Source organism: Azolla caroliniana, unplaced genomic scaffold (assembly GCF_043228905.1).
Source record: "Azolla caroliniana isolate FFs.n. ecotype wild unplaced genomic scaffold, voAzoCaro1.0.p SCAF_8, whole genome shotgun sequence".
Taxonomy (NCBI): Eukaryota; Viridiplantae; Streptophyta; class Polypodiopsida; order Salviniales; family Salviniaceae; genus Azolla; species Azolla caroliniana.
Genome location: NW_028230443.1, coordinates 22,055,645 through 22,079,715, shown reverse-complemented (window position 1 = coordinate 22,079,715; position 24,071 = coordinate 22,055,645). Strand labels below are relative to the sequence as shown.

The window sequence follows — 24,071 nt, the reverse complement described above, 5'->3', positions numbered from 1 at the left end:
TAAAAACTGTGGTCACTCGGACTCATGCCGGCCCCAAAATAAGTTTCTTCTAATTTTCAAAGGCAAGCTCATCAAGTAAAGGTGCGAATTACAGGTGTCATGGTAAACCACATGGTTTTCCTTGTTGTGTCTCGTGCCTATATGTAATCTTGAAATCAAAACGAGTGAGATATTGTGCTCGATGAGCTTGTCTCCTATTTAGAACTCACACATTCTAGAAGTAAGTAAGGTTCTTGTTATCGCTATACACCATGACTTGATGAGGTGATCCTTCTAAAAAATGGATATTAGAATCAACAATGGCCAAAAGTTCTTTATCATGAACTTCATAGTTGATCTAGGAGCATTGAATATTTGTGCATTAAAAGATATTGTATGTAATTGCCCAACAACTCTTAGCTATGATAGACACTCCCAATAGTGAAAAGATGGATTAATTCAAGTAGAAATGGTTTACGTAAATTAGCATGGGATAGACTATGTGTAGATGCAAATGCATGTTTAAGGTCAGTAAAAGTTTTTTTGCCTCAAGAGACCAAACAAAAAATATTCCGATGGAGTTGAAAGACAACGACCAGCCTTCATCCACCAATGGTCGTCCTCTCCCTTTCTTGAGTCAATGGGCATCCACATAAGATGGAACTATTGTGTCCCTACGGGGATTTGTATATAATACCCTCATCTGTAAACTTTTATAACTAATGAAAGGAGTTTTTTTTTTCGGGAAAAAAAACTTTTACCGACCTTAACCATGCATTTGCGTAGCTCTTGTAATTAGACAACTCAAATTTTGTGAGGTTGATCCTCTCACCTAATAAAATCAACGGTCATGGACACACTCACTGTGTCGTGACATCATCACGTTGAAATTCTTGATTGCCTAGTTTTCTTCTCTTAATTTCTCAAGCTTTCCAATTAATATATGTATTACGAAGCTTGAACAAACCAAGGAGAATCAAATGCTCGTGGTTGCAAGTCATATTGAAAGATAATATACATGGTAAGTCACCTAAGAGTACTCATATAAGACTCATACTCTTCAACTATATTTGTAGAAGTTGTGGGGCAACCGTCAATGGTTACTATAAAAGTTGGAAAGGATAGTTTATATAAAGATATTTGATACAACAATACAAAATCTCTATCCATGAAACAAGAATTTCCTAACAGAGTTAGAACGTAAACTTGATGACAAACATATGTGCTAATATCTACTTGAATCAAGAAAACTTTGTTAGCTTGCTTGGATGAAATAGAACTAATGCTAGGAATAGTCTTTGACGGTATTGGGTTGTCCAACAAAATGGCTCTGATTCTAGTTGGAATTGTTCATTCACTTCCTCATTTAATTGACCTAGGAGTTAAAATCTATTTGATATGCTTAGGCTAATAGGAATGTTAGTTATCTCTAATGAGCTAGAATCGGGTTTATCAATGGTGACGATTCAATTTACTTGATGCTTTAGTCTTGGGGACAATCCACAACTATGTGCCCCTAGACCACCACATTACAATCATATACAATTACATGACCAAGTTGTTTTTCATCATCCAATAAAGGCCCTTTTCGAAGTGTTCCTTCAATATCCATTGGTGTGGGAGGATCCATCGGGGTTTTAAATGGTTATCTATGTGGCCATTTTGCAACAACTTGACGTGTAGTTGGTCTTGCCCTTAGTTGTTTTGAAAGTTGCTCAAAAAGTCGAGTGTCACTCCATCCCACTCCATTGATTGCCTTAGGGAGAGATCAACTCCTTGATAAAAGTTTGACGAAGATTCTTAACATAGTTATGAAGCCCATAGTGAAATCATACCATTGAAGTTTGTTCATCCTAGGGAACAAATATCACAAGCAAGAAGGCAAAATTCAACTGTATACATCAATATTGGTTGATCCACTCGTTGAAGCCATCAAGTTTTTGCTGATGATGGTCATTATACTATCCGTGTCTCAAAAACATGATTTGAGTTCCTCAACAAATTCTTCAAAATCATATTAACCATGGAGGCCTCCACTTCTAATAGTTGTGCAAACAAAGCTAATGTCGAACCACTCAATAATGAGCATATTGACTTGACTCGAGATGTGTCGGTAGGGTAATGAATGGCATGCATCTATTTGGGTTGCCATCGACAATCGACAAAGGTTCGGTTCGAGAGTGTCAAAATCAAACCGGTTTAAAACCAAACTATTTAAAAAATTTGAAACTTGAACAGAACCGAACCAAACCACGAAACTATTTAAGTTGCAATTGTTTTGACCAAACCGTTACAAAAAATCCAAATCTTCAAATTTCAAAATTTCAAAACTTTAAAGATTTATTCCTAAGGTGTGAGAATTAGGCTTAAAATGAAAAGGTTGTTTAAAAAAAATAATTAAAAAATAAACAAATTGGCAACTCTAAACCATCAAACCGATTAAAACCGAAACGAACCGTTTTAACCGTTAAGCCACACATATCAGTTTTCAACACACATACATACATACAGACACATGCTTCGGAGCCATGCCCATTTCGCTTCGCTTCTGCGCTCTGCAGAGAACCTACCCTGCGCTCTGTCCATCCATGGCGACCTCCTCCATCGTGGACTCGAACAGAACGCATTCCTCTGCAACTTACTCCTACGGGCCTATGGAGCCCTCGGAGCTTTGCGTGAACTATCTTCCGTCTTTGATTCGTTCCCTTTCCACCTCAAAGACCACTTCTCCTGGAACTTCGCCATCCGATCGTTCGCGGAGAATGGGAAAATTGAGGTCTCTATTCGGATTTTCAATCAGATGGCCATGGAGGGCATGTTTCCTGACAGATTCATTCTAGTTGGAGTTCTTTCTGCATTCGAAAAGCAGCAAGAGTTGGAAGAAGGAAGAAGATTGCATGCTTGCATTCAAGGAACCGAGCTAGAGAGGGATACAGTGGTCGGAACTGCATTTGTAAACATGTATTCGAAATGTGGTAGCTTGCCCGATGCAGAGATTTTGTTTGATAAGCTTTTAGAGCAAGACGTGGTTTCTTTTAATGCAATGATTGCGACTTTTGATCTGTTTGGAAAAACCAAAGATGCATTTCAGCTTTTCAATCAGATATATCAGCAAGCATTGCTTCCAGAGAAGGTTACCTTTCTCAACATGCTGTTAGCTTGTACCACTGAAAAAGTGGATTTGTATGTTGGGAAAAGACTGCACGCTCTGTGTGTATTCAGCGAATTTATTTATGAATCCTCAGTAGGAACAGCTGTTATAAGCATGTATGGGAAGTGTGGAAGTGTAGACAATGCACAAGAGATGTTTTCTGAGATCACAAAGCGAGATGTTATTGTGTGGAATGCAATGATAACAGTATATGCTCAGCATGGGCACATGAAGCAAGCTATTCGATTGATTGAAGACATGAAGCTTGGGCCTATCGTGCCTGATGCCATTACTTTTGTTAGTCTTCTTGATGCATGTACAAAGCAAGGATTGATGCTTGATGAACCATGGATAGAAATGAATATCAGAGGGACCAAAGCAGGTTCCAATGTGGAAGTGGGAATCTCTCTCATGAACATGCATGCCAAATGTGGCAACCTAGAACATGCCTTCAGGATATTCAATTCACTCTCTAACCGGACTGTCTCTTCATGGAACACCATTATATCTTTGTTTGCTAAGGATATGAACCTGGATAGGGCCCTTCGCTTAACAGTAGCTATGCTTGACAATGACATGTCACTCAACAAATTTATCTACCTTCCTCTCCTAGATGCATGTGGTAGCCAAGTTGAAGTAAATATAGGGAGTTGGCTTCATACTTGTATCATTGAGAATAACCTAGAATTTGATCCTAGCCTGAATATTGGCATCATCGAAATGTATAGCAAATGTGGTAGGTTGGTTGATGCATACAAGACTTTTGGAAATATGCATGAACGGAATGTGATTTCGTGGAACGCTATGATCTCAGGGTGCACTGGGAATTCTCATCATGGAGAAGCACTTCATCTATTTCAGCAAATGCTTAATGAAGCGGTTTTGCCAAGTGAAGTCACATTTCTTGGTGTTCTTGATGCGTGTTCCTCATTGAAAGCCATTTCTCAGGGCACATGGATTCACGGTTGTATTATAGGAATGGAATATAGCTCCAATGCAGTGCTTGGAACAGCTTTACTGAACATGTATGGAAAATGTGGCAACCTAGCATGTGCACAAAGGTTGTTCTGTGAGTTGCCAGAAAAAGATATAGTATCCTGGAGTGTCATTATCTCAGCTCATGCTCAGGTTGATCAGATCAATAATGCCCTAGACATGTTCGAACGTATGCATGGGGAAGGAGAAATTCCTGACAAAGTCACATATACAAGCATTCTGTGTGCATTCCTTGGCAAAGGCATGCTACCAAAAGCAAAGAAAATACATGCATGCCTTGTAGCAATACCACAGGAGTTAGATGTGGTCATAGAGACTTCATTAATATCCATGTATTGTAAATGTGATAGCCTTGTGGATGCATGCACTCTGTTTGGTGAAAATAATAGAAATGTTGCTTCATGGAATGCTCTGATGCCTGGATTAACCCAAAGTGGTAATGGAAAGAAGGTCTTCCAACGATTTGATCAAATGCAACAGGAAGGCTTGTTACCAAACAGCTCGACATTTGTGAGCATCCTTGAGGCATGCTCTGGCCAAAACACTTTATCAAAGGGTCATCAAATACATGCTGCAATAGCATCTTCTATACTTCAATTCGATGAGAAGGTGCAAACAACACTTCTGAACATGTACGCGAATTGTGGCCATGTTGAACTTGCAGAAAGAGAGTTCTATGCATTGTCTACACGAAACATAGACTCATGGACTGCCATCATTCAAGCAAATGCTCAATATGGACATGGCAAGAGAGCTCTTCATCTCTTAAATGAGATGTTTAATGAAGGGCTGATGCCAAACAAAGCCACTCTTATTAGCATAATTTCTGCCTGCAGTCATGATGGGCTGGTAGATGAGGTGAAAATTGCCTTTGATTCTATGATTCGCATGACTGCGGGAACAGATCTTTTTAATTGTCTGATTGATTTGTTGGCGAGGGCAGGAAAGTTAGATGAGGCTGAAGCACTTATAGCTGACATGCCACATGATCCAACAGTTGTATCTTGGACAACCTTGCTTGGTGCTTGCCGAAAACAAATTGATGTGGAACGAGGGGAACGTGTTGCAAAGAAACTGTTTCGATTAGATTCACAGAATCCTGAGCCATATGTAGCATTGTCAAATATATATGCTGCAGCTGGCATGGGAATGGAGGCACAACTAATGTTTAATAGAATGCGGCTGGTACAGGTAGTTGACAAACAAAATTAAAACCCTTATATTGTTAGAGGTAGATTGCTTGCATAATGTTTTGACTTAATGATGAATGATTCAACATTTCGTCACATCATGGAAGGCTCCAACAAGCAAGATGCTTATTGTTATCTTGACATGTTTATTTCTAGGATAGCTAAAAATTTCCATGTGCATTACATGCTTCTTTTGCCTTTGTCTAAATGTTGACTCAGAAGCAACTCAAATGCTCAAACTTACCCCATGAATGTCAAGATGACCACTTATAGTTGTTGAAATAGGACCATGAAACTTCCAATGAGCAAAGAACACCAATGAAGCCACCACTTTAATGTAAATTTTACCTTTGGAGAAATAGTGTATAGATGAAGGAACACCTCCAGATTTGAGAATATTAAAAGTTACAACTAAAATCCTAAATATATAATCAACTGCAAGACTTGGTTGAGTTGAAATTGGCAACCGAAATTGTTACGGGCATGACCATATAATATCTCGTGGTGAGAATTTACCGTAGTATTCTATAGGAGAGTATAAAGAAGGGGATGATTACTTTTAATCCTCGGGATTGAGACAACCCATTGGGCCAAGTTTGAACTTGTCTGGGGGCCTTGGGTATCACTATAAATAAGAGGCTTAGCTACCCTCATTTCATCATCTTTTGACTACGTCGAGACTCTGTTCTTGTGGTGGGTCAACTCTTGTAGTGAGCGCGCCAGCACCAGGTACGACTCGACGCCACGACGGTGGTATAGGACGCTTATCGAGGCTTGAGTCCGTCTCGATCCCTTTGCTCGAGGGTGGTCGGGTGGATCGACACCCTTCTTTCTCTCTCTCCTTTCTATCTATCTATCTTTTATCCTTATCATATGCTTACATTAGGGCATATCTCTAATAATTGGTTTTAGAGCTCATGTTCTAATGTTTTTTTTGTTGTCTTTTGTCTTCTTGATTGATGGTGATCGATCGATGTGCGGTCGGCCTTGATTCAGACAACGACCAACAAAGGAACTTCGGTAATCTTTCTTGTTTTTTTTTTCTATTTTTTCTTCTCCCTTCTAATCATGTATATGGTCATATGTAATTTTTTTTTCATTAATTCAATGATGTTGTAGTGGTAATTAATTGGTTATATAAAACGTTTACATATGTGCACGAGGTCAATACCTCATTTGACATATATTTAATATGTGATTAGGGTCGTATGTGTACGAGGTTAATACCTCAATTGTGTATTATGACATACATATGTTACATTTGCGTATGAGGTCAATAGCTTGATTTCTATGTAAATGATATGCGTTTGGTGTCGTATGTGTAAGAGGTCAATGTCATGACAACATACATTTTGGCCTTACAAGGATTCAAGCCCAAGACGTCTTGGTCTATATGTTAGACCTTTAACCATTATACTAACATATATGATGTATAGTTATGATAAATGTATTATTAGTTATTATAAGATATTTAGAGTATTCTAGAACATTCTAGAGTATTCCAGAACATTCTAGGATATTCCATTATTATATTAAATATCATAAATATCTAAAATATTCTAGAACATTCTAGAATACTCTATAAGGACCTATAAATAGGTGTCTATTCATTCATCACAACTTATTCGGTTCAACACCAGTTTGTAGCCCCTTAGCCTACTCTTTGTAATCCTTGCTCTCCTATAATATAAACTCTTTTTCCATTTCTAGTGTTCTTTCTTTCTCTCTCTCTCTCTCTCTCTCTCCCTCTACCTTCTATTGTCATCTTATTTATCTCTCTCCTATTCTCAAGTCACGACAGTTTGAACCTAATCTAACTCTTTTCTTCTTCTCCGACTTCTTCTTCTTATCTTAACCTTATTCAGGCAAATCTAGCAATTTTCTGTCGCAACTATGGAGTTCGTTAGCAAGCAAGAATATATGCGTGTTCTTTCCGAGCTCGAAATGCTAACAACCAAATTCGTGGCACTAGAGCATGAAAATCAAAGATTGTTGGGAGACCTACAACAAGTGCTAAGAAAGTACAACAATATGAAGAATTATCTCAACGGGTGCATCAATTGGAGACTACTCTATTGCAACAAGAAGCGGCGGAAGTTCAAACCTCGTCGAAGGAACCCAAGATTAGTCTGTCGGCCAAGTTTGATGGTACAAGGTCTCAATTTCGTGGATTTTTAAATCAGGTACGACTTGTGATTAAATTGCATCCTAGCTGTTACCCAATTGATGTTGCTCGTGTGTGTCTAGTTGGTACCTTGTTAACGAGTACTGCATTAGCGTGGTTTGCACCACTCCTAGAGAAGCACTCACCATTATTAGAAGATTTTGAAGGGTTTATTAATGAGTTCCAAGCCAACTTTGGAGACATTGATAGTATGAGGACTACAATAAACAAAATTAGGCGATTACGACAAGGAGATCGTCCCGCTTCAGCTTATGCTGCAGATTTTCGCCTTCTAGCATGTGATATTCCATGGGATGAGGCGGCATTAATGGACCAATTTCGTCAAGGCCTGCGCAATGATGTGAAGGATTTACTTCTTACCTTCCATGATGATCCAAAATCTCTTACTGAAGCTGTAAGTTGGGCCGTGCGATGTGACAATCGCTTATTTGGGCGGCGTTCTGAGTGCCAACAAATGTTACGCTTCCGACCAACAGAAACATATGCTTCGGTGGTTGCAACTCCACCCCAAGTATCAAAGTCAAGTGTGGTGGAAGGCCCTACTCCAATGGAGATCGAGACAACACGACGTCGAGGACCATTATCGGATGTTGAAAAGCAATGACGACGAGCGAATCGTCTATGCCTCTATTGTGGTGGTCCAGGGCATATTGCTGTGAATTGTCCACATATTGCTGTGAATTGTCCACAAATGTCCATTGAGATGTATTTTTCATAAATAAGCCAATACCTTAGTTTCACTACTCAACAGATGACCGAACTTCGGCAATCTCAAAGTGCTCTCGAGGCACGTGTCATTAGTTTACAACGTGAGACTAATAGACCTGATGAGCGACAAGGTGAATCATCGTTTGTCGTTAAACCATTTACGGGAGAAAAAAAGGAAAGAACCGAAGAAGCAATCTGCACGTGGCTGGGCTGATGGGAGTTTCATTTTGAGCTCTATCCCACGCCAAATAGTACGAAGATTGCATATGTCGGCCGAGAACTAGGGGGTAAGGCCGCCGCCTGGTGGCGTGGGCTCCGAACTTTGGGGAAATTGCCCGATACCTAGACAGATTTTGTCACAGTTTTTAAGGGCCAATTTCTTCAACCTCCCTCTTGAACCGAGGCAACACAAGCTTTAATGAACCTCTCTAACAGGAAGTTTTCCTCGCTAGAAGACTATGTTCACCATGCTAGAACCCAAATCCAAAAATCGGGTCTAGAAGGGGACAATTGGTTAATAGTTTGTTTTGTCAATGGCATCCCCAATTCAGACTATCACTGGATAGTGCACGATAAGGATCCAAAATCCTTCGAAGAGGCCGTTGAAATAGTTCTTCGCTATCAATGTACTTTAAAGAAGGACCAAAACAAACCCAACGAAGCGCCCGAGACTAAGCAGTCGCAATTCGTTGGGAAACGCAAGCCACCCAACGAATTCATGGATCGCGATTGTAAGTGACAACATCCTTTTTGCGTATTCTGCAAAAAGAAGGGTCATACTAAAAGAGCAATGTTGAAAGCTCCAACGGAAAGAGCACGACAGCAAAGCTAAAGCTGTAGACCATAAAGGTTAGATTCCTAATGTCGTTCAGGTCTATACACATCATTTAAGTAATTGTCAATGTTCTTTCCCTCAATATGTATTGGGTCCCAATGATTTACTATGTGCAAACGGGTATATTGACGAGAAATATGCGGAATAATCTCCGGCCACAACCGAAGCGTAGATAACTTGATAACAATCAAACATAGAAGAAATGGGAATGGAGGTAAGTACACAAACAGAAAGAGAATACACAGGATGTTAACGTGGAAAACCCTGAGAGGGAAAAACCACGGGAGTCCATAGACTCCAAACTATTAATATGTCAAGGAGTACAACAAGGAGCACAGAGGCAACGACCTCTTGATCACAATCTTCGCCTGGCGGCGGTTACAACAGAGACATGCTCTGTATTGCTCTCTCTCTCTCTCTCAGTACAATCGTTACACCAATTACACTATTTACGAAGATAATAACAACAACTATATTATACACATTGTTTGCCCTAGGTCACATTTATACTAATATGACATTAGGACTATTTACAGATATAGCCCCGATGGGCTCTCAGAGACATATCTACATATATGTCCCTTCATCTGGTGAGAGGTTCTCATCGGGTACTCGTCATTCGGTTCTCACCGGGTCTGCATGATCCGGTTCTGGGTACTCCACATCCAGTTCTCACTGGGTCTTCCAATGCCGGGCCTTCGTATCCCATCCGGAGGGACCGAGATCCTAACAAACTCCCCCTTCACTCTGGCATGGATGCCTCGTCAATCCGATCCGCTTCCGGCATGCGTCTAGCTTGTCGGGCCTCAGCACCTTGGTCAACATATCCGACCCGTTCTCCTCCTTGTGGATCTTCATGAGCACGAACTCTCGGTCTTCTACTCACTCCCGAATCTAGTGGTACCTCCACTGGATGTGCTTCGTCTTGGAATGATACGCTGCGTTCTTCACAAGGTGGATGGCACTTTGACTGTCGCAATAGAGCCGATATTCCTCTTGCCGGATCCCTAGCTCTTCGATGAAGTCCTTCATCCATAGTATTTCCTTGCCGGCTTCCACAACCGCCATGTACTCCGCTTTCGTGGTTGACAACACAACCGTCTTCTGCAACCTCAATTGCCACGAAACAGCTCCCCCCACATATGTCATAACATATCCGGATGTTGACTGGCTGGTATCCGCATCAACCGACATATCTGAATCGGTGAAATCGTCAAGTTGGAGTTTACCGGAGCCGAATCAGAGACACATACTTGAGGTGCCTTCCGGTGTCGGAGGTCGCTCTTCCTCTGCTTCTGGTTCCGGAGGTTCCAACCTTAGCACTTCCGGTTCCGGACGAAGAATAGCAAGGGTCGGATGGTGGATTCGACGTACAAGGTACTGTCCCACGGGCGTGCCATGTGTTACCGGCCGACAAAGGAGTCCAGAGTGTGAAACGAAGGAGTTATTTAATTATTAAGGAATGGTTGTAAGTGAGCTATTAGTGTGGAGGGACGGACCGGAACCGGTATGTCGTTCCGGATCCGGACCGACCCCGAACAGGTGCGGATGGCACCGTTTTGTACTACAAACCAGAAACCTATTTAAAGGCCCGGATACAATGTAATGTGGAGCGGATAATTAATGAAGCTTAGTGTTTTTTATCTCTCTGTGTTAATTGCCGTTCTGCATTCATTGTTATATCTTATGTTGGGAGACAGGTCCCTCCGGATGGAAAAGAGAAGAACAATGCCAATGAACAAACTCGACCGAGGCCGAAATCGGATGAGGAGTACCCGGCTACGGAGAGCCGAATGGTGCAGACCTGGTGAGGAATGCTCACCGGATGAAGAGACATATTTGTAAATATGTTTCTGAGAGTCTATCGAGGCTATATTTGTAAATAGCCGAAAAGTCATATTAGTATAAATATGACTTAGGGCAACTTTAAGTATGGGATGTTGTCATTTCTTGTTGGTGAAAGGAGAAAGAGAGCGCGTAACTGTGTACAGAGAGAGAGAGAGAGAAAGAGGTCGTTGCCTCTGTTGTAACCGCCGCTTGTGGCGAAGATCGTGAGCACGAGGTCGTTGACTCCGTGAACTCACTGTTGTACTTTCTAACATAGCGATAGTTTGCAGCTTGTGGGCTACCGTGGTTTTTCCCCTTAGTTTGGGTTTTTCCACGTAAACATCCTGCGTACTCGTCTCTTCTTCGTGTCGTTCATTATTTCCCGTTTTCTGTGTATGATTCTAAGCTCGGTTGTGGCCGAGCGTCGTGTAGAAGGAGCGTCTTAGTTCCCGTCAAGTGGTATCAGATCGAAACGACATAGAAAATGGACGAATCGTTTGGCGGCATGTTCAAGCTCACCGGCTCCAACTATTCAGTGTGGAAGTTGAAGATGAGGGACATGCTCGTGGTTAAAGACCTCTGGTTGCCGGTTCAGTTCGGGGACAAGAGACTAGACAAAATCGACGCCGTGATATGGGAGGTGATGCACATGAAGACAACGACGTACATACAGTGCTTCATCGACATGAGCCTGTACAACAACTTGAATGAAGAGAGCAAGGCTCATGAGCTCTGGGAGAAGATCGACATAATGTTTCAAAACAAAAATGCTGTCAATCAGGTTTCGGTATTCCGGAAGCTAGTAAGACTCCGGTACCAAGATGGCTCCAGCATGGCGGAGCACATGAATGCCTTCCAAGGGCTGATTCACCAGGCAACTTCATTGGAAGTACCTCTCGCCGATGAGGTACTAGCGCTACTCCTGCTCGGTTCCCTCCCGGATAGCTGGGAGACGTTGGTTGTCACTTTGGGCAACGCCGGGCCGGAAGGAAAACGGTTATCCCTAGCAAGAGTAAAGTCGAGCTTGCTAGATGAGGAGGCGCATCAGAAGGATAAAGATACGAGCTCCGACTCCAAAGTGCTCCTTACCGAATCGGAATGCGGAAGACATAGAAACCATAGTCCCCAGAACCGGGAGAAGTCGGGGACACGGTCAAAGTCAAGGGGGAGGCCTACTTGCTTCTATTGCGGCAACCCGAGACACTTCCAAAAGAACTGTCGGCATTTCCGAAAAGACAAGGAAACCGACGGTACCGATTCGAAGCGGACCCCGGACCGGAACGGTAAAAACCGGAGGGGGCCGGACCGGAAGGGAACAACGACAATCGCGGCAAGTGAAGAAGAGTTGATGCTCATCACCGAGGAGAGTGAGATAAACCTTGCCGGCGACGAGACGACCTGGGTGGTAGACTCCGGAGCGTCGTTCCACCTTACCCCGGACCGAAAATGCTTCTCATCCTACTCAGCCGGTGATCACGACTGTGTCCGGTGTTAACTCTTAGGGCCGGACAATGGCCTAACACAGGGTGTCTACGGAAGACACTTCACCAAAGGGTATTACGGCAATAGGATTAGACTCAACGATTAATCCGACTTAATTAGGTTACTTAGCATGATCGTCTTTAATAATCACACTCGTAAGATATAACAATGAATGCAAAACGGCAATTAACATAGAGAGATAACAACACTAAGCTTTATTAATTAACCGTTGTTCATTACATTGTATCCGGGCCTTTAAATAGGTCTCCGGTTTGTATTACAAAACGGTGCCATCCGCACCTGTTCGGGATCGGTCCGGATCCGGAATGGCATACCGATTCCGGTCCGTCCGTCCACACTCATAACTTACTTACAACCATTCCTACTAATTAAATAACTCCCCGTTTCACACTCTGGACCCTTTGCCGGCTGGTAACACATGGCACACCCGTGGGACAGTACCTTGTACGTCGAATCCACAACCGACCCTTGCTATTCTTCGGCCAATATATCCAGAATGCTTTGTTCGAGAGTCTCCAATGGTTCATCTGGAATTGGTTGTTGTTGTTGTTGTTGTTGCTGCTCTGTTCATGTCTGCTGCGACGGGTCCATTGGTGGCTGCTGCGGCTGCTTCTCCGTTTGTTGCTCTGACACCGGCGTCTCCGTCGTTGCTCCCTCCGTTGTAGTGGTCTCCGGTTGACTGGTTCCGGGCTGGCCCTTGGCCGGTGATGGTTCCTCATCACTAAGGTTAACCGTTGCCGCTTCCCGTGCTTTCAAACCGGATTTGAGCGTCCAGCCTATCATCGTCTAGTTGAGCTACGAATTGCCGGACCTGCGCTAGCTGTTCATCCGCCAGGACTTGGAAGTCGTCGACTAGCTCGTCCGGTATGGCGGTGAAGTCCTCGGAAGTCAACGTATAACAATCATCTCCTTCCTTTCGCCGGTTTGCCACGTCTGCCCGTAGCAATTGGAGTTCCGCCGTGTTTTGTGCCCACTTTGTCCACCATCTTACGGAGCTTTCGTCAATCAAGTGTTTTGTCTGATTTAGCCATGCCCGAAGGATGGACTGAATCCGGCCCGTTCCCAATTGCGATTTGGTTTCCGCCGCTTGCTGTTCCTCCTTCAGTTGCTTGATGATTTTGACGTTGTCGTGAAGAAAACCGTCCACAAGCGGAATCGGTGCACCGGAGTGTAGGAACCGGCTCTTCATGCACGTACGTCTTATGTAGTACATAAGAGAGAATTAGGTACATAGAAGATCCTAGGTAGGTAGATTCGGTAGGTAGGAAGTTAATGGGAAACGACTCCTTTCTTGCCTATAAAAGGGGGGGAATCGCGGTTAGAGGGGACGAAGTGCTGTCGGGTTGTGGGCCGAAGGCTTCTCTCTCTTCCATACTCCGTAGCTTCTTTCTGTGCAGGGTTTCGGGAGGATCGCGCTGCTCTGAGGAATGCCCGAGTGCTTCCAGCAGCACCTCCAACCTACTCCTTTCTTTTTGAGTGTTAACGAACAGGCATCGGCATCTGTTCGCCGGCCTGTTCGGTTGTAACCGACTTCGTGCTTCTTGTTGTTTGTCCTTGTTAATATATATATACATACATTCGTGTCTCTCTGCGTCGATGTCCCACTCGCGTCTTTGTGTCGAAGGGCCGTGTCCCTATGAATCTACGCCCACACGTAGTGGGTCCCTTCCCTTCTCCTTTGTTTCTTGGTCTTCGGTACAAGACCCCCGAGGCCCCGCCTCATTCCACGCATCTGCGAGGAATACCTCGGCATCTTGGTGAACCCGACGTGAAAGAGGCGGCAGAAGAGCAGAAGATGAGGGGGTCGGATCTTGCAGAGGCCATGGCTTCGGCCGTGGATCGGATATTGAGCGCACGCGAGGGCACCAACGTCCTCGACAGAGCCATTGAGGCGGTCGTCGGTACGATCGGCCGGTTCAACGGAAAGGATGCCACGAAGTATTTGGCGTCCTACGGGGCAGAAATGCTGATGCGGGACATTCCGGAAGAGAGGCGTCTTGCCGGGTTCCCTCGAGTGGCGATGCCGAGCATCCATGCGGAGGTGCTCGAGGTACGGGCGGAGAGCCGTACCTGGGAGGAGTTCGAAGGCCGACTCCTAGAAAAATACGGGCTGGATGACGCGCTCCGGCTTTCGAAACGGGACTTCATGGAATGGGTGGAGTCCCCCGGCAAGGGAAGAAACGCGTCGGCACTCCTCCGGGAGTTTGAAGAACGCTTTGCGCGCCTTTCGGTGCTTGACCGAACCATTCTGGATACGAGCCGGGTCCTACTGTTCGTCAAGTCGGTGGACGAGCGGGACCGGGATCAAGTTGGCTCCTTGCTGGAAACCGAAGACGGGCTGACGACCGACTGGGCTGCGGTTAAGAGAGTCTGTGGCCGTTTCGACAAACGGCGAGAATGGGCTGATAACGGGGCGGCCGGTGCGGGCTCTGTCACAGCAAGGAGGCTTGAACCGGCATCGCAAGGGCGAAGGGCAGAAGCCCGGGAGTGGCTCGAAACCGGGTCGGCTCTGACCGGCATGGTCAATGACTCGTCCGGAGGAGCAGCGCTGGAGGAGTTGACGGGGGCGATAAAGGATCTCCAGATCGCCCAGACGGCCGGTAGCAGGGAACAGGTGCATGTGGTGTGACGAGGTCGGCCACATTCGGAAGGACTGCGGCGATTTCGCAGAGGCGTTGAGGAACCGGGTGGTGTACCTATGGGAAGGCCGAGTGCACGCCGGCGATACCAGAAGGGCCCTAAACCGGAACGACGGGCGAGGAGGTATGAAGAGACTGATGGAAGAGGCAGCGGCCCGACACGTGGAGGCCATCCACTACTCGGCGTCGGCCGGTATTCGGGTCGGACATCAGGTTTATTTCCTTCTTATAGAAGTCCATGGACATCAGGTTTATTTCCGAACCGTGGTCCACCAGTGCCACCACTGGTTCCTGAACATCTCCGATCTTTACCGGGGTCTCCGTGGTCGCTCGGGCCCAGTGTGGCCTCGAATAGTGGCTCTCCGCCCACTCATCTTCCAGCGCCAAGTCGTCGATGTGCGTCGTCCGCACCTCCATCGGTTTTTCCAGTTCCGTCTCCGTCGACAGCCTCTTCCGCTTCACCAAGTCCACAATGGAGTCGTGGAACTCCTTCTTAGCGATCCCCAGCACCTCCCGCAATGACAGCTCCACTTTGCTGTCGAGGATCCGTTCTTCTAGGACCTTTCGTAGGTGTCCGTGGTCCTTTCTATTTCCGTCCCCAGTCGGTATCCGCCCTTCCTGGGGTTATCTTGCGCGCTGGACCCACCGACATCGTTCCGTCGTTGCCCGAATCGGGTCTCGTATCGTTGTGAGGGCCCGACCGCTCCGGCTTTCCCTACTCGTTTGTCTTCTACCAGAGCCTTGTAGTTCCGGCAGGCGGCTTCTACGAAGCCCGTCTTCTCCTCGACCGGGTCGCTCCACCCGGTTATTTCCCAGACCCGTCTCTTAGCGCGGTCCGCTTCATCTTTCCTCAATCGTGCGCCGGCGAGGCCTTCCAGCATTGCCGACCAGAATCCGTCTTTGCTCTCCTTTCGGGCCTCGCTGCCAACACCAAGCATGGGTGGAAGATACGGGCGGGACGCGCGCCACCGAGGAACTGCACGGGGCCTGCTCGAACGTGCGATTCAAGATCGGCGACGTCGAGATTGACCAGCACTTCTTCGTACAGGAGACGTCCTCGCACCCGGTCATATTCGGGGAACCATACATCACGACGGCGCGAATGGAGACCAAGGTGCTGGACAACGGTTCGGCCTACGCGAGGGTCAAAAGCCAGGACGGGCACCATTCGGTCCAATTTCTGACGGTGCGGCCGAACCACGAGCGAAACCGCGAATCCGTCGGTGGCGAGAACCGGGAGGATTTTTAGAGAGGGCTGCCAAGGCGTGGGGCCGAGACAGTCCGGACACTCGGGAAAGTCCCCACAGTTGTATGATAGAACCGAAACCGAAGAAACCTTGTACGATAGGTATAAAAATTTTCTTCTCCAACGACGGAGGGTGTATGATAGTCGGCGTCGTTGGCCGAGAAAAGGCAAGGGCGGAGGAGCGACTTCGAGCGTGCGGAGTTCTCGGCCCGGACGAGGAAATCAGCGGAGCCGTGGAGGCGGTCTCCTTCGACGACACCTTGGGAATGCTGAGCGAGGTAGCCGGAGAAGACCTTAACAAAGACCGGACGATACCGGTATGTTCCGAAGAGATGTACGAAGTCATCGCGAACTTCAGTCAGGGCTCGGGTCGGATCGGACGGCCCGGGTTAGCACGAAGTACAAGACGGTGGACCGGAAGGTAAGGCCAGTCGCGACACCCTTACCGGAGGGCAGCGAATCCCGAATCAGAGGGGTTGCGGCGGACCCCAGTTTACGAGATCCGGTCTGCATAGGACACACCTTCACCGACGGGACGCTCTGGGAGCTCAAAATCGGTGGGGGCGGGTTCCTACTGCCGGCGGAGGAAGACCGGTTTCGGAGAATGCTCGGAAGGCACGGGAAAGCCTTCGCATTCTCACCGGAAGAGATCGGGTGCGTAGACCCGACAATCGTGGAGCCGATGGTGATATTCACGGTACCGCATGTGCCGTGGAATCTCAAGCCGATTCCAGTACCGAAAGCTCACATCCTGAAGTTGATGGAGCTATTGAGGCAGAAAGTCGATATGGGCATTCTCGAACCGTCGAGTGCCCCATACTCGAACCGATGGTTTACCGTACCAAAGAAAAACGGAACATTACGCTTCATTCAAGACCTGCAGCCGGTCAACAGAGTGACCATTCGGAACACAGGAATCAGACCGACCATAGACGAGTTCGCGGAGGCCTTCACCGGAAGGTCGATTTACTCGGTCGGTGATCTGTACTCGGGGTACGACCAGTTCCAGCTAGTCGTGGAGAGCAGAGACATTACGACGATGCGAACTCCCCTCGGCCTAGTGCGAATGTGTACCCTGCCACAAGGAGGGACCAACTCGGTGGCCCACATGGTGAATGCAATGAACAAGGTACTTAGGGATTGCATCCTGGACATCACCATGCCATTTCTAGAAGACATCCCGATCAAGGGGTGCCCGGTGGAAGAGAAGGACGAGACACTCGGGCCGGACGGATGCCGGCGATTCGTGGCAACACACATCGACGACTGCGAGAATGTGCTACAAAGGCTAGAGGTTGCGAGGCTCACATTCTCCGGGGAGAAATCGGCCTTCGGGCAATCAGAAATCCTGGTGGTCGGACACCTATGCGGACCATATGGCCGGAAGCCGTCTCCGGCAAAAGTAGAAGCCATCTCCGCGATGAAGACCGATTGTAGCTCGGTTACGGAAGTTCGGAGGTTCTTGGGGGCGTGCGCATTCTACCACATATGGATCCCGCATTACGCCACGTTGCGGAGCCGCTATACGGGTTGCTGAAGAAAGGGCGAAAATTCGAGTGGCGAGATGAGCACACGGAGTCGGTCCGGAAGCTGAAGGAAGCTCTTGCGGCAGCACCGGCGCTCCGGAAGGCTGTCTACGAGAAGGATACCCCGGTATACATAACGGTGGATACAAGTCCGACCGGGATCGGATGGGTCGTCAACCAAGAAGACGAGGACGACATTCGGTTCCCGATCCGATTCGGCGCAAAGGTCCTTAGTGAGCGACAACGAGGGTACGCCCAGGTTAAACGCGAACTCTGGGGTATCGTTTCGGCAGTAAAGGCCGACAAAGACTACCTGATCGGGACAGAAGTGATTATCGAGACGGATTGCCTCCCAATTCTCGACATGGTTTCCGGATGCGCGACACCGGACCTGGCGATGCTCAGTTGGATAGCATACATCAAGTCCCTGGACCCGGGAATACGACACATTTCCGGAAAGGACAACGCCATGGCCGACATGCTTTCGAGGGCGAGGTTTGATGACGAGGGCGGCATGGTTTCGGAGGACGAAGAAGTCGGTGTGTACTTCCTCGAGGCAGCGTACGTGACGACCGATGGGACGAGCACTCCGGCGCTTAACGGCTTCGACGAGAGCAAGTACGACGGCGAGTGGCTCCAGATCGGTGGTTTCTTGAGGACAATGACACCGGATGCGTCGTGGACGAGGGACGAGGCCAACCGGATCTGGAAGAAAGCATACCGATTCTTTCTCCGGGACGGATACTTATGGAAGCACCCGAAGAAGAGGAACGGCGTCCCGCTCCGGGTGGTGGCGATGAAGGAAGAACAAGAGGAGCTGCTGACGGCCTACCACGACAGCCCTTGGGCTGGACACCGTGGAACGTGGGCCACGTTCGAGAAGATAAAGGGGAAGTACTGGTGGCCGGGACTGTACCGGGATGTGCATCGGTTTGTGACAACTTGCGAGAGCTGTCAGATGCACTCCATAGTCCGACATCGGGATGAGCTTCACCCTACGTACCCTTCGACCATCCACTTCAAATGGATGGTAGATCTGGTGACGATGCCGATGGGAGTAGGACAGATGCGATATCTGGTCCTGGCTTGGGAAGATCTGACGAACCAGGTGGAAGGCTGAGCCCTTCAGAACAAAACGACCGCGGCCGTATGTCGGTTCTTGATCGAGGACGTGATATGCCAGTACGGGTGCGTCGGGAAGATCGTGGCTAATTGCGGGGAGTTGGATGCCGAAGAGGCCGAGGAGCTGTTCGACCGGCTAGGAGTCAAGCTCTTGCTTACCACTGCGTACAATCCGGAGGCGAATGGGAAGGTGGAGCGCGGACACGGACCGATCGTCAAGGCGTTAGTTCGGGCATGCGGAGGTCAAGTCGGGAACTGGCCGGGACTGTTGCCTTACGCGTTGTGGGTGGACCGAACTACGCACAGTTCGGTAACCGGATTCATGCCGGTAGAGCTCATGTTTGGGCAGAAGCCGATCATGCCGATGGAACGTACGATCTCCTCATGGGCAACCGTGGACTGGAAAGACGAGATGAGCCGGGAGGAACTGTTGGCGGCGCGCATACGACAGCTCGAGCGAAGACCGGAGGACGTGGAGCAGGCTGCGGGAAAGCTTCGGGTGGCAAGGACGAGGAACAAAGCCCGGTTCGACCGAACGCACCGGCTCCGACCAAAGAAGATCGAGGAAGGCGACTGGGTGCTAGTCTACGACAGCAGCCTCGACAACCAGCACCGAGCGACACAGAAGTTCGCAAGAAGGTGGTTTGGGCCTTACGTGGTACAAAGTGCCAACGACAACGGGACGTACCATCTGGCGGAGCTCGACGGCACGCGAATGGCGATACCGGTAGCTGGGAAGCGGATCAAAGCGTTCAAGAAGCGTCACGACGACGAGCCGGATCCGGTTAACCTGGACCATGACGACGAACGATCCGAAACCGAGGAAGAACCGACGAGCGGGGATTGAAGGCTGGACCGGTTTTCTCCGTCCCAACTCAATTTGGCGCATGCTGGTGGATGCGCGGTTAGGTGGGGGCGGATGTTGTGCAGAAAACCGTCCACAAGCGGAATCGGTGCACCGGAGCGTAGGAACCGGCTCTTCATGCACGTACGTCTTATGTAGTACATAAGAGAGAATTAGGTACATAGAAGATCCTAGGTAGGTAGGAAGTTAATGGGAAACGGCTCCTTTCTTGCCTATAAAAGGGGGGGAATCGCGGTTAGAGGGGACGAAGTGCTGTCGAGTTGTGGGCCGAAGGCTTCTCTCTCTTCCATACTCCGTAGCTTCTTTCTGTGCAGGGTTTCGGGAGGCTCGCGCTACTCTGAGGAATGCTTGAGTGCTTCTGACAACACCTCCAACCTACTCCTTTCTTTCTGAGCGTTTACGAACAGGCATCGGCATCTGTTCGCCGGCCTGTTCGGTTGTAACCGACTTCGTGCTTCTTGTTGTTTGTCCTTGTTAATATATATATACATACATTTGTGTCTCTCTACGTCGGTGTCCCACTCGCGTCTTTGTGTCGAAGGGCCGTGTCCCTGTGAATCTACGCCCACACGTAGTGGGTCCCTTCCCTTCTCCTTTGTCTCTCGCTCTTCGGTACAAGACCCCCGAGGCCCCACCTCATTCCACGCATTCGCGAGGAATACCTCGACAACGTTGTCTTCCGCCTGCTCCTTGTAATGCGTCAATTGCCTTTGATATGTGCTTTGTAATTTCTGCAATACCGTTGACTCTCTCTCCTTTTCTTCCTGCTGCTGCCTCTGGAGCTCCATCCGGACCTTCTCGGCCTCGTCCAAGCCTCTTGTATTTTCTGCACGTTCGTCGGTGATTGCCGTTGCGGCCCGATCAATTCCTCCTGGAGCTTGGCCATCTGTTCCTTATGCTCCGTTTCCAGCCGTTTGTAGTCCCGGTGCAGGTGCTCAAAATCATCTGTCTTTTGCTTGAGCCGTGAGTTGATCTGTCGACGGGCCCGGTCCTCGCGGTCCTTCTGCTGGCGGAGCTCTTCCTTTAGCCGTTCAATTTCCGTTTCCGCCGACTTCTGCAGCTTGTCCTTTTCCTGCAGCACTTTGTCTTTTTCCTCCCTTTAGCCGGTCGTACGCTTGATGGCCTTTCCGGAGGCTCTCCTCTGTTCGCCGGAGGTTCTCAACAGTCTTCTTTAATTCGGCTTCGGCCGCTGTCTTTAATTCCCGTTCACGGCTCCTTAACGCTTCTTGTGCGGCAAGTTCATCTCTCAATTCCACAAAGCTCCTGGGCTTGCGCCACATCTCTCGCCGGAACGGTTTCCGTTGCCGGGGTCTTATTGGTATGTACAGGTCGATCCGTTTCTTTATTCTGTACACTTACCGGAGTCACCAGTGATTGGATCTGTGTTGCCGTTAAGGCCATTTTGGCCATCTCTGTCGTGACCTGATCCAAGTCTTTTTCAAGGCACCGGATTCTGGACCATGCCGTCTCTAGTTGTTCGGTTGTGACGAGCAACTGTTCGTTTTCCGCTCTTTCTTCCGCCTCAATATACCCCACTGCTCCGGCTATCTGTTCGCCTATCCACCGGAGCCACAGGCTACCGGTGTATTGTTGTGCTTGCACGGAGGTTTGACAAATGGGTTGACTTGTAGATGGGTGGTCCCGCCTGGTTGCGCCGAGTTGCAACTCTGTTTCTGCCCGTGGACCACCTTGTTGTCCTGGTTCCCCTTGCGCTTCTTCTTGGTTGGCCGAGGGAGGCTGCATTGACCTTTCCGGCTCTGGCGGGATGGGACTTGCCGGTGTTGCTGGTGGAGCCGGGGCTTCTGATTCCGGTGCCACGCGCACCGGTTCCGGTTCCTCCCTTGGCGTGGGAGTCTCAGTATGGGGAGCCGGTGTTCCCTCCGTCTGAGGGTCTGAACGTTTCCCGGCTACCTCAACGGTCCTTGCCGACGACCGTCGCTGGAGGTGCTCCGTAGGCTCCTCCTCTATGTCCTCTTCCTGAGTCCCGACATTGAGTTTTGCCGCCAAGGGGTTCGCTTCTCTATTCACTGGTCGACGGAGTGTAACCTTTACGGGCCGTGCCGGTGGTTCCTCCTGCGCATCCGTTGGCCGCTTCCGGCTGCCACTCTCCTTTCCTGCCTGTTCTACGTTTGCCGCCTTCCCCTTAGTGGCCTTAGAGGCCAACAACTGTTGTCGTTTGGAAGCCGTCTTTGGGGTGCCGTCCGCCACTCTTCCTCGCTTCTTGGGCTGGACGGGTGGCACAAGCAAGGTGAGCCACTGCGTTGAGGCGTGCCATATCCTCCGTCCGTCTCGGCCTTCTTTGCCGTCTTTGCCTCTGACGATCTCGATCGCCGCACACAACCCGTCTGCGATCAATACCGGCCAATCCACCTTGATCCCTTCATAGGTGGCGATGATCATCCCTGCTCGGTTCTGCGGCATGACAGGGGGTCTAGGGTACACATGGCCGTATTCGTGGAGCACCCGAACAATCTCACGGAACAACATATCTCCGCCGCCCTGTGTCCGGTAGCTCTTGCTGGCTAGGGAGTACTCACCAAAATACTTGATGAGTTGCTCCGAGGTCGGATTGTCGATCGTAAATATGCCTCCCTCCGGAAGGCCTGTTAACGCACGGATCGCCTCCTCCGTTATGACCTCTGTGTCGATTTCTTTGATCACCTTATCGACTTCTTTGTGTGGCGGTACTTCCATCATCATCAAGAAGCCCTTGAGCCCGTGTTGCTTTAGCCATGTCTTGGCGGCTTCCGACAACATTTGCGGGTCCATGTCTGTGTCGAGGTCGGATTGCGGTGGCGAGGTTGGATGGTGATGAAAGTGAGATTGAGAGAGAGAGAGTTCAGAAGGCGGGGGTTCTCTGTGCGTAGGTTCTCGTCTGATGATCTTGCAGCGCCTTGGGGCTTCTGTGCTCCTGGGTTCGCGAAAGTAAAGGGTCTCCACGCGCAGTGGTTTTTCTCTGTGCATTCTGGCGCCTTTTTCGAGTGTGTGCACGTCGTGTACTAAAATAGCATTATGTCCTGTGGTGGCGCTTTAAATGCCCACTACGTACCTTTTCGCTCCTCGCTCTTTCATCCATTCATTCCTCGCTTTTGCATGATTACTTTGTTTTTTTTTTTTTTTTTTTTCATGATTACTAGTGTGACATTACTTGTCCGTTGGTCCTCTCGGACCCTTATCGGCCTCATTCTCCCCAGTTACCGGCTCGCCGTCTCTGCTGTCTTGGTGGTTGCCGTTTCCCTCATCGGTGTCGGTCCTTTGCTCGAATGGGTTCTTAGGCATCGGTCCTCTATATGGCTTCAATCGGAATTCGTTGACCCATTTGCCTAGCAGTTCGCCGGAAAGTGTCCCTAACTGGTAGGACCCATTATATTCCCGTGTTAGCCAATACGGTCCGGTCCATCTAAACCGTAGTTTACCCGGCATCTTACCCATCCGGGTTTGAAATACTAACACCGGTTTGCCGATTGCGAACATTTTTTCGTTTCCTTTCCTGTGCCGGTCAACAAATACTTTCCGTCGCCGTTGTTCCAATTCTAAGTGCAGGATGCTTGCCAGTCGTTGTTCCTCGAGTTCACACAACGCTGTTAACCATATTGCCTCCGACTCCTTCTCATTCAGCCGTTCCCGTAGCTGTATCCGTAAGCTGGGTACTTGGAATTCCACCGGCATTACCGCCTCTAGTCCGAACGCTAACCGGAACGGTGTTGTTCGGATGCTCGTTTTGTATGCCGTCCGGTATGCCCAAAGCGCGCTATGTAGCTTGGTATCCCAATCCGTTCAGTTTTCGTTGACGATCTTCCGGAAGATATTCTGGAGCGTTTTGTTCGTCGATTCCGCTAACCCGTTTGCTTGCGGATAGTATGGTGTGCTCCGTTTATGGACAACGGCATAGAATGTCGTCAGGCTTTCAACTACTTGGCCGAGAAAGTGCCCCCCTTGGTCGCTTATTAATTCGATTGGGCATCCATAATGGCACCAGATGTACTCGTATAGAAATTTCGCCGTTGATGCAACGGTGTTGTCTCTTAAGGCTTTGGCCTCCACCCATTTTGTGCAGTAATCCGTCGCGACGATGACGTACCGATTACCCGTTCTCATTGCTGGTGGTTTGAACGGTCCAACAAAGTCCAACCCCCACTTCTGGAATGGCTCGAGTGGTAGTACCGACTGGTGTGGCATACGAGCCTGCTCCGTTCGCTGGCCCATTCGTTGGCATAGGTCACATTCTTTTGCGTACCGTACCGCATCTCTTAATGTCGTTGGCCACCATAGGCCACTTTGCCATATTTTCCTAGCCGT

At 48.5% G+C, this 24,071-nt stretch overlaps 1 protein-coding gene across 1 annotated transcript; it reads left to right on the top strand.

Annotated features, from left to right (window-relative positions):
* The first annotated feature begins 2,643 nt into the window (after positions 1-2,643).
* LOC147861359 (pentatricopeptide repeat-containing protein At1g03540-like) lies at positions 2,644-5,499 on the top strand. Its single transcript, XM_087323833.1, has one exon. The coding sequence runs from the start codon at positions 2,780-2,782 to the stop codon at positions 5,336-5,338; it is 2,559 nt and encodes an 852-aa protein (XP_087179959.1). The 5' UTR covers positions 2,644-2,779; the 3' UTR covers positions 5,339-5,499.
* The last annotated feature ends 18,572 nt before the right edge of the window (positions 5,500-24,071 follow it).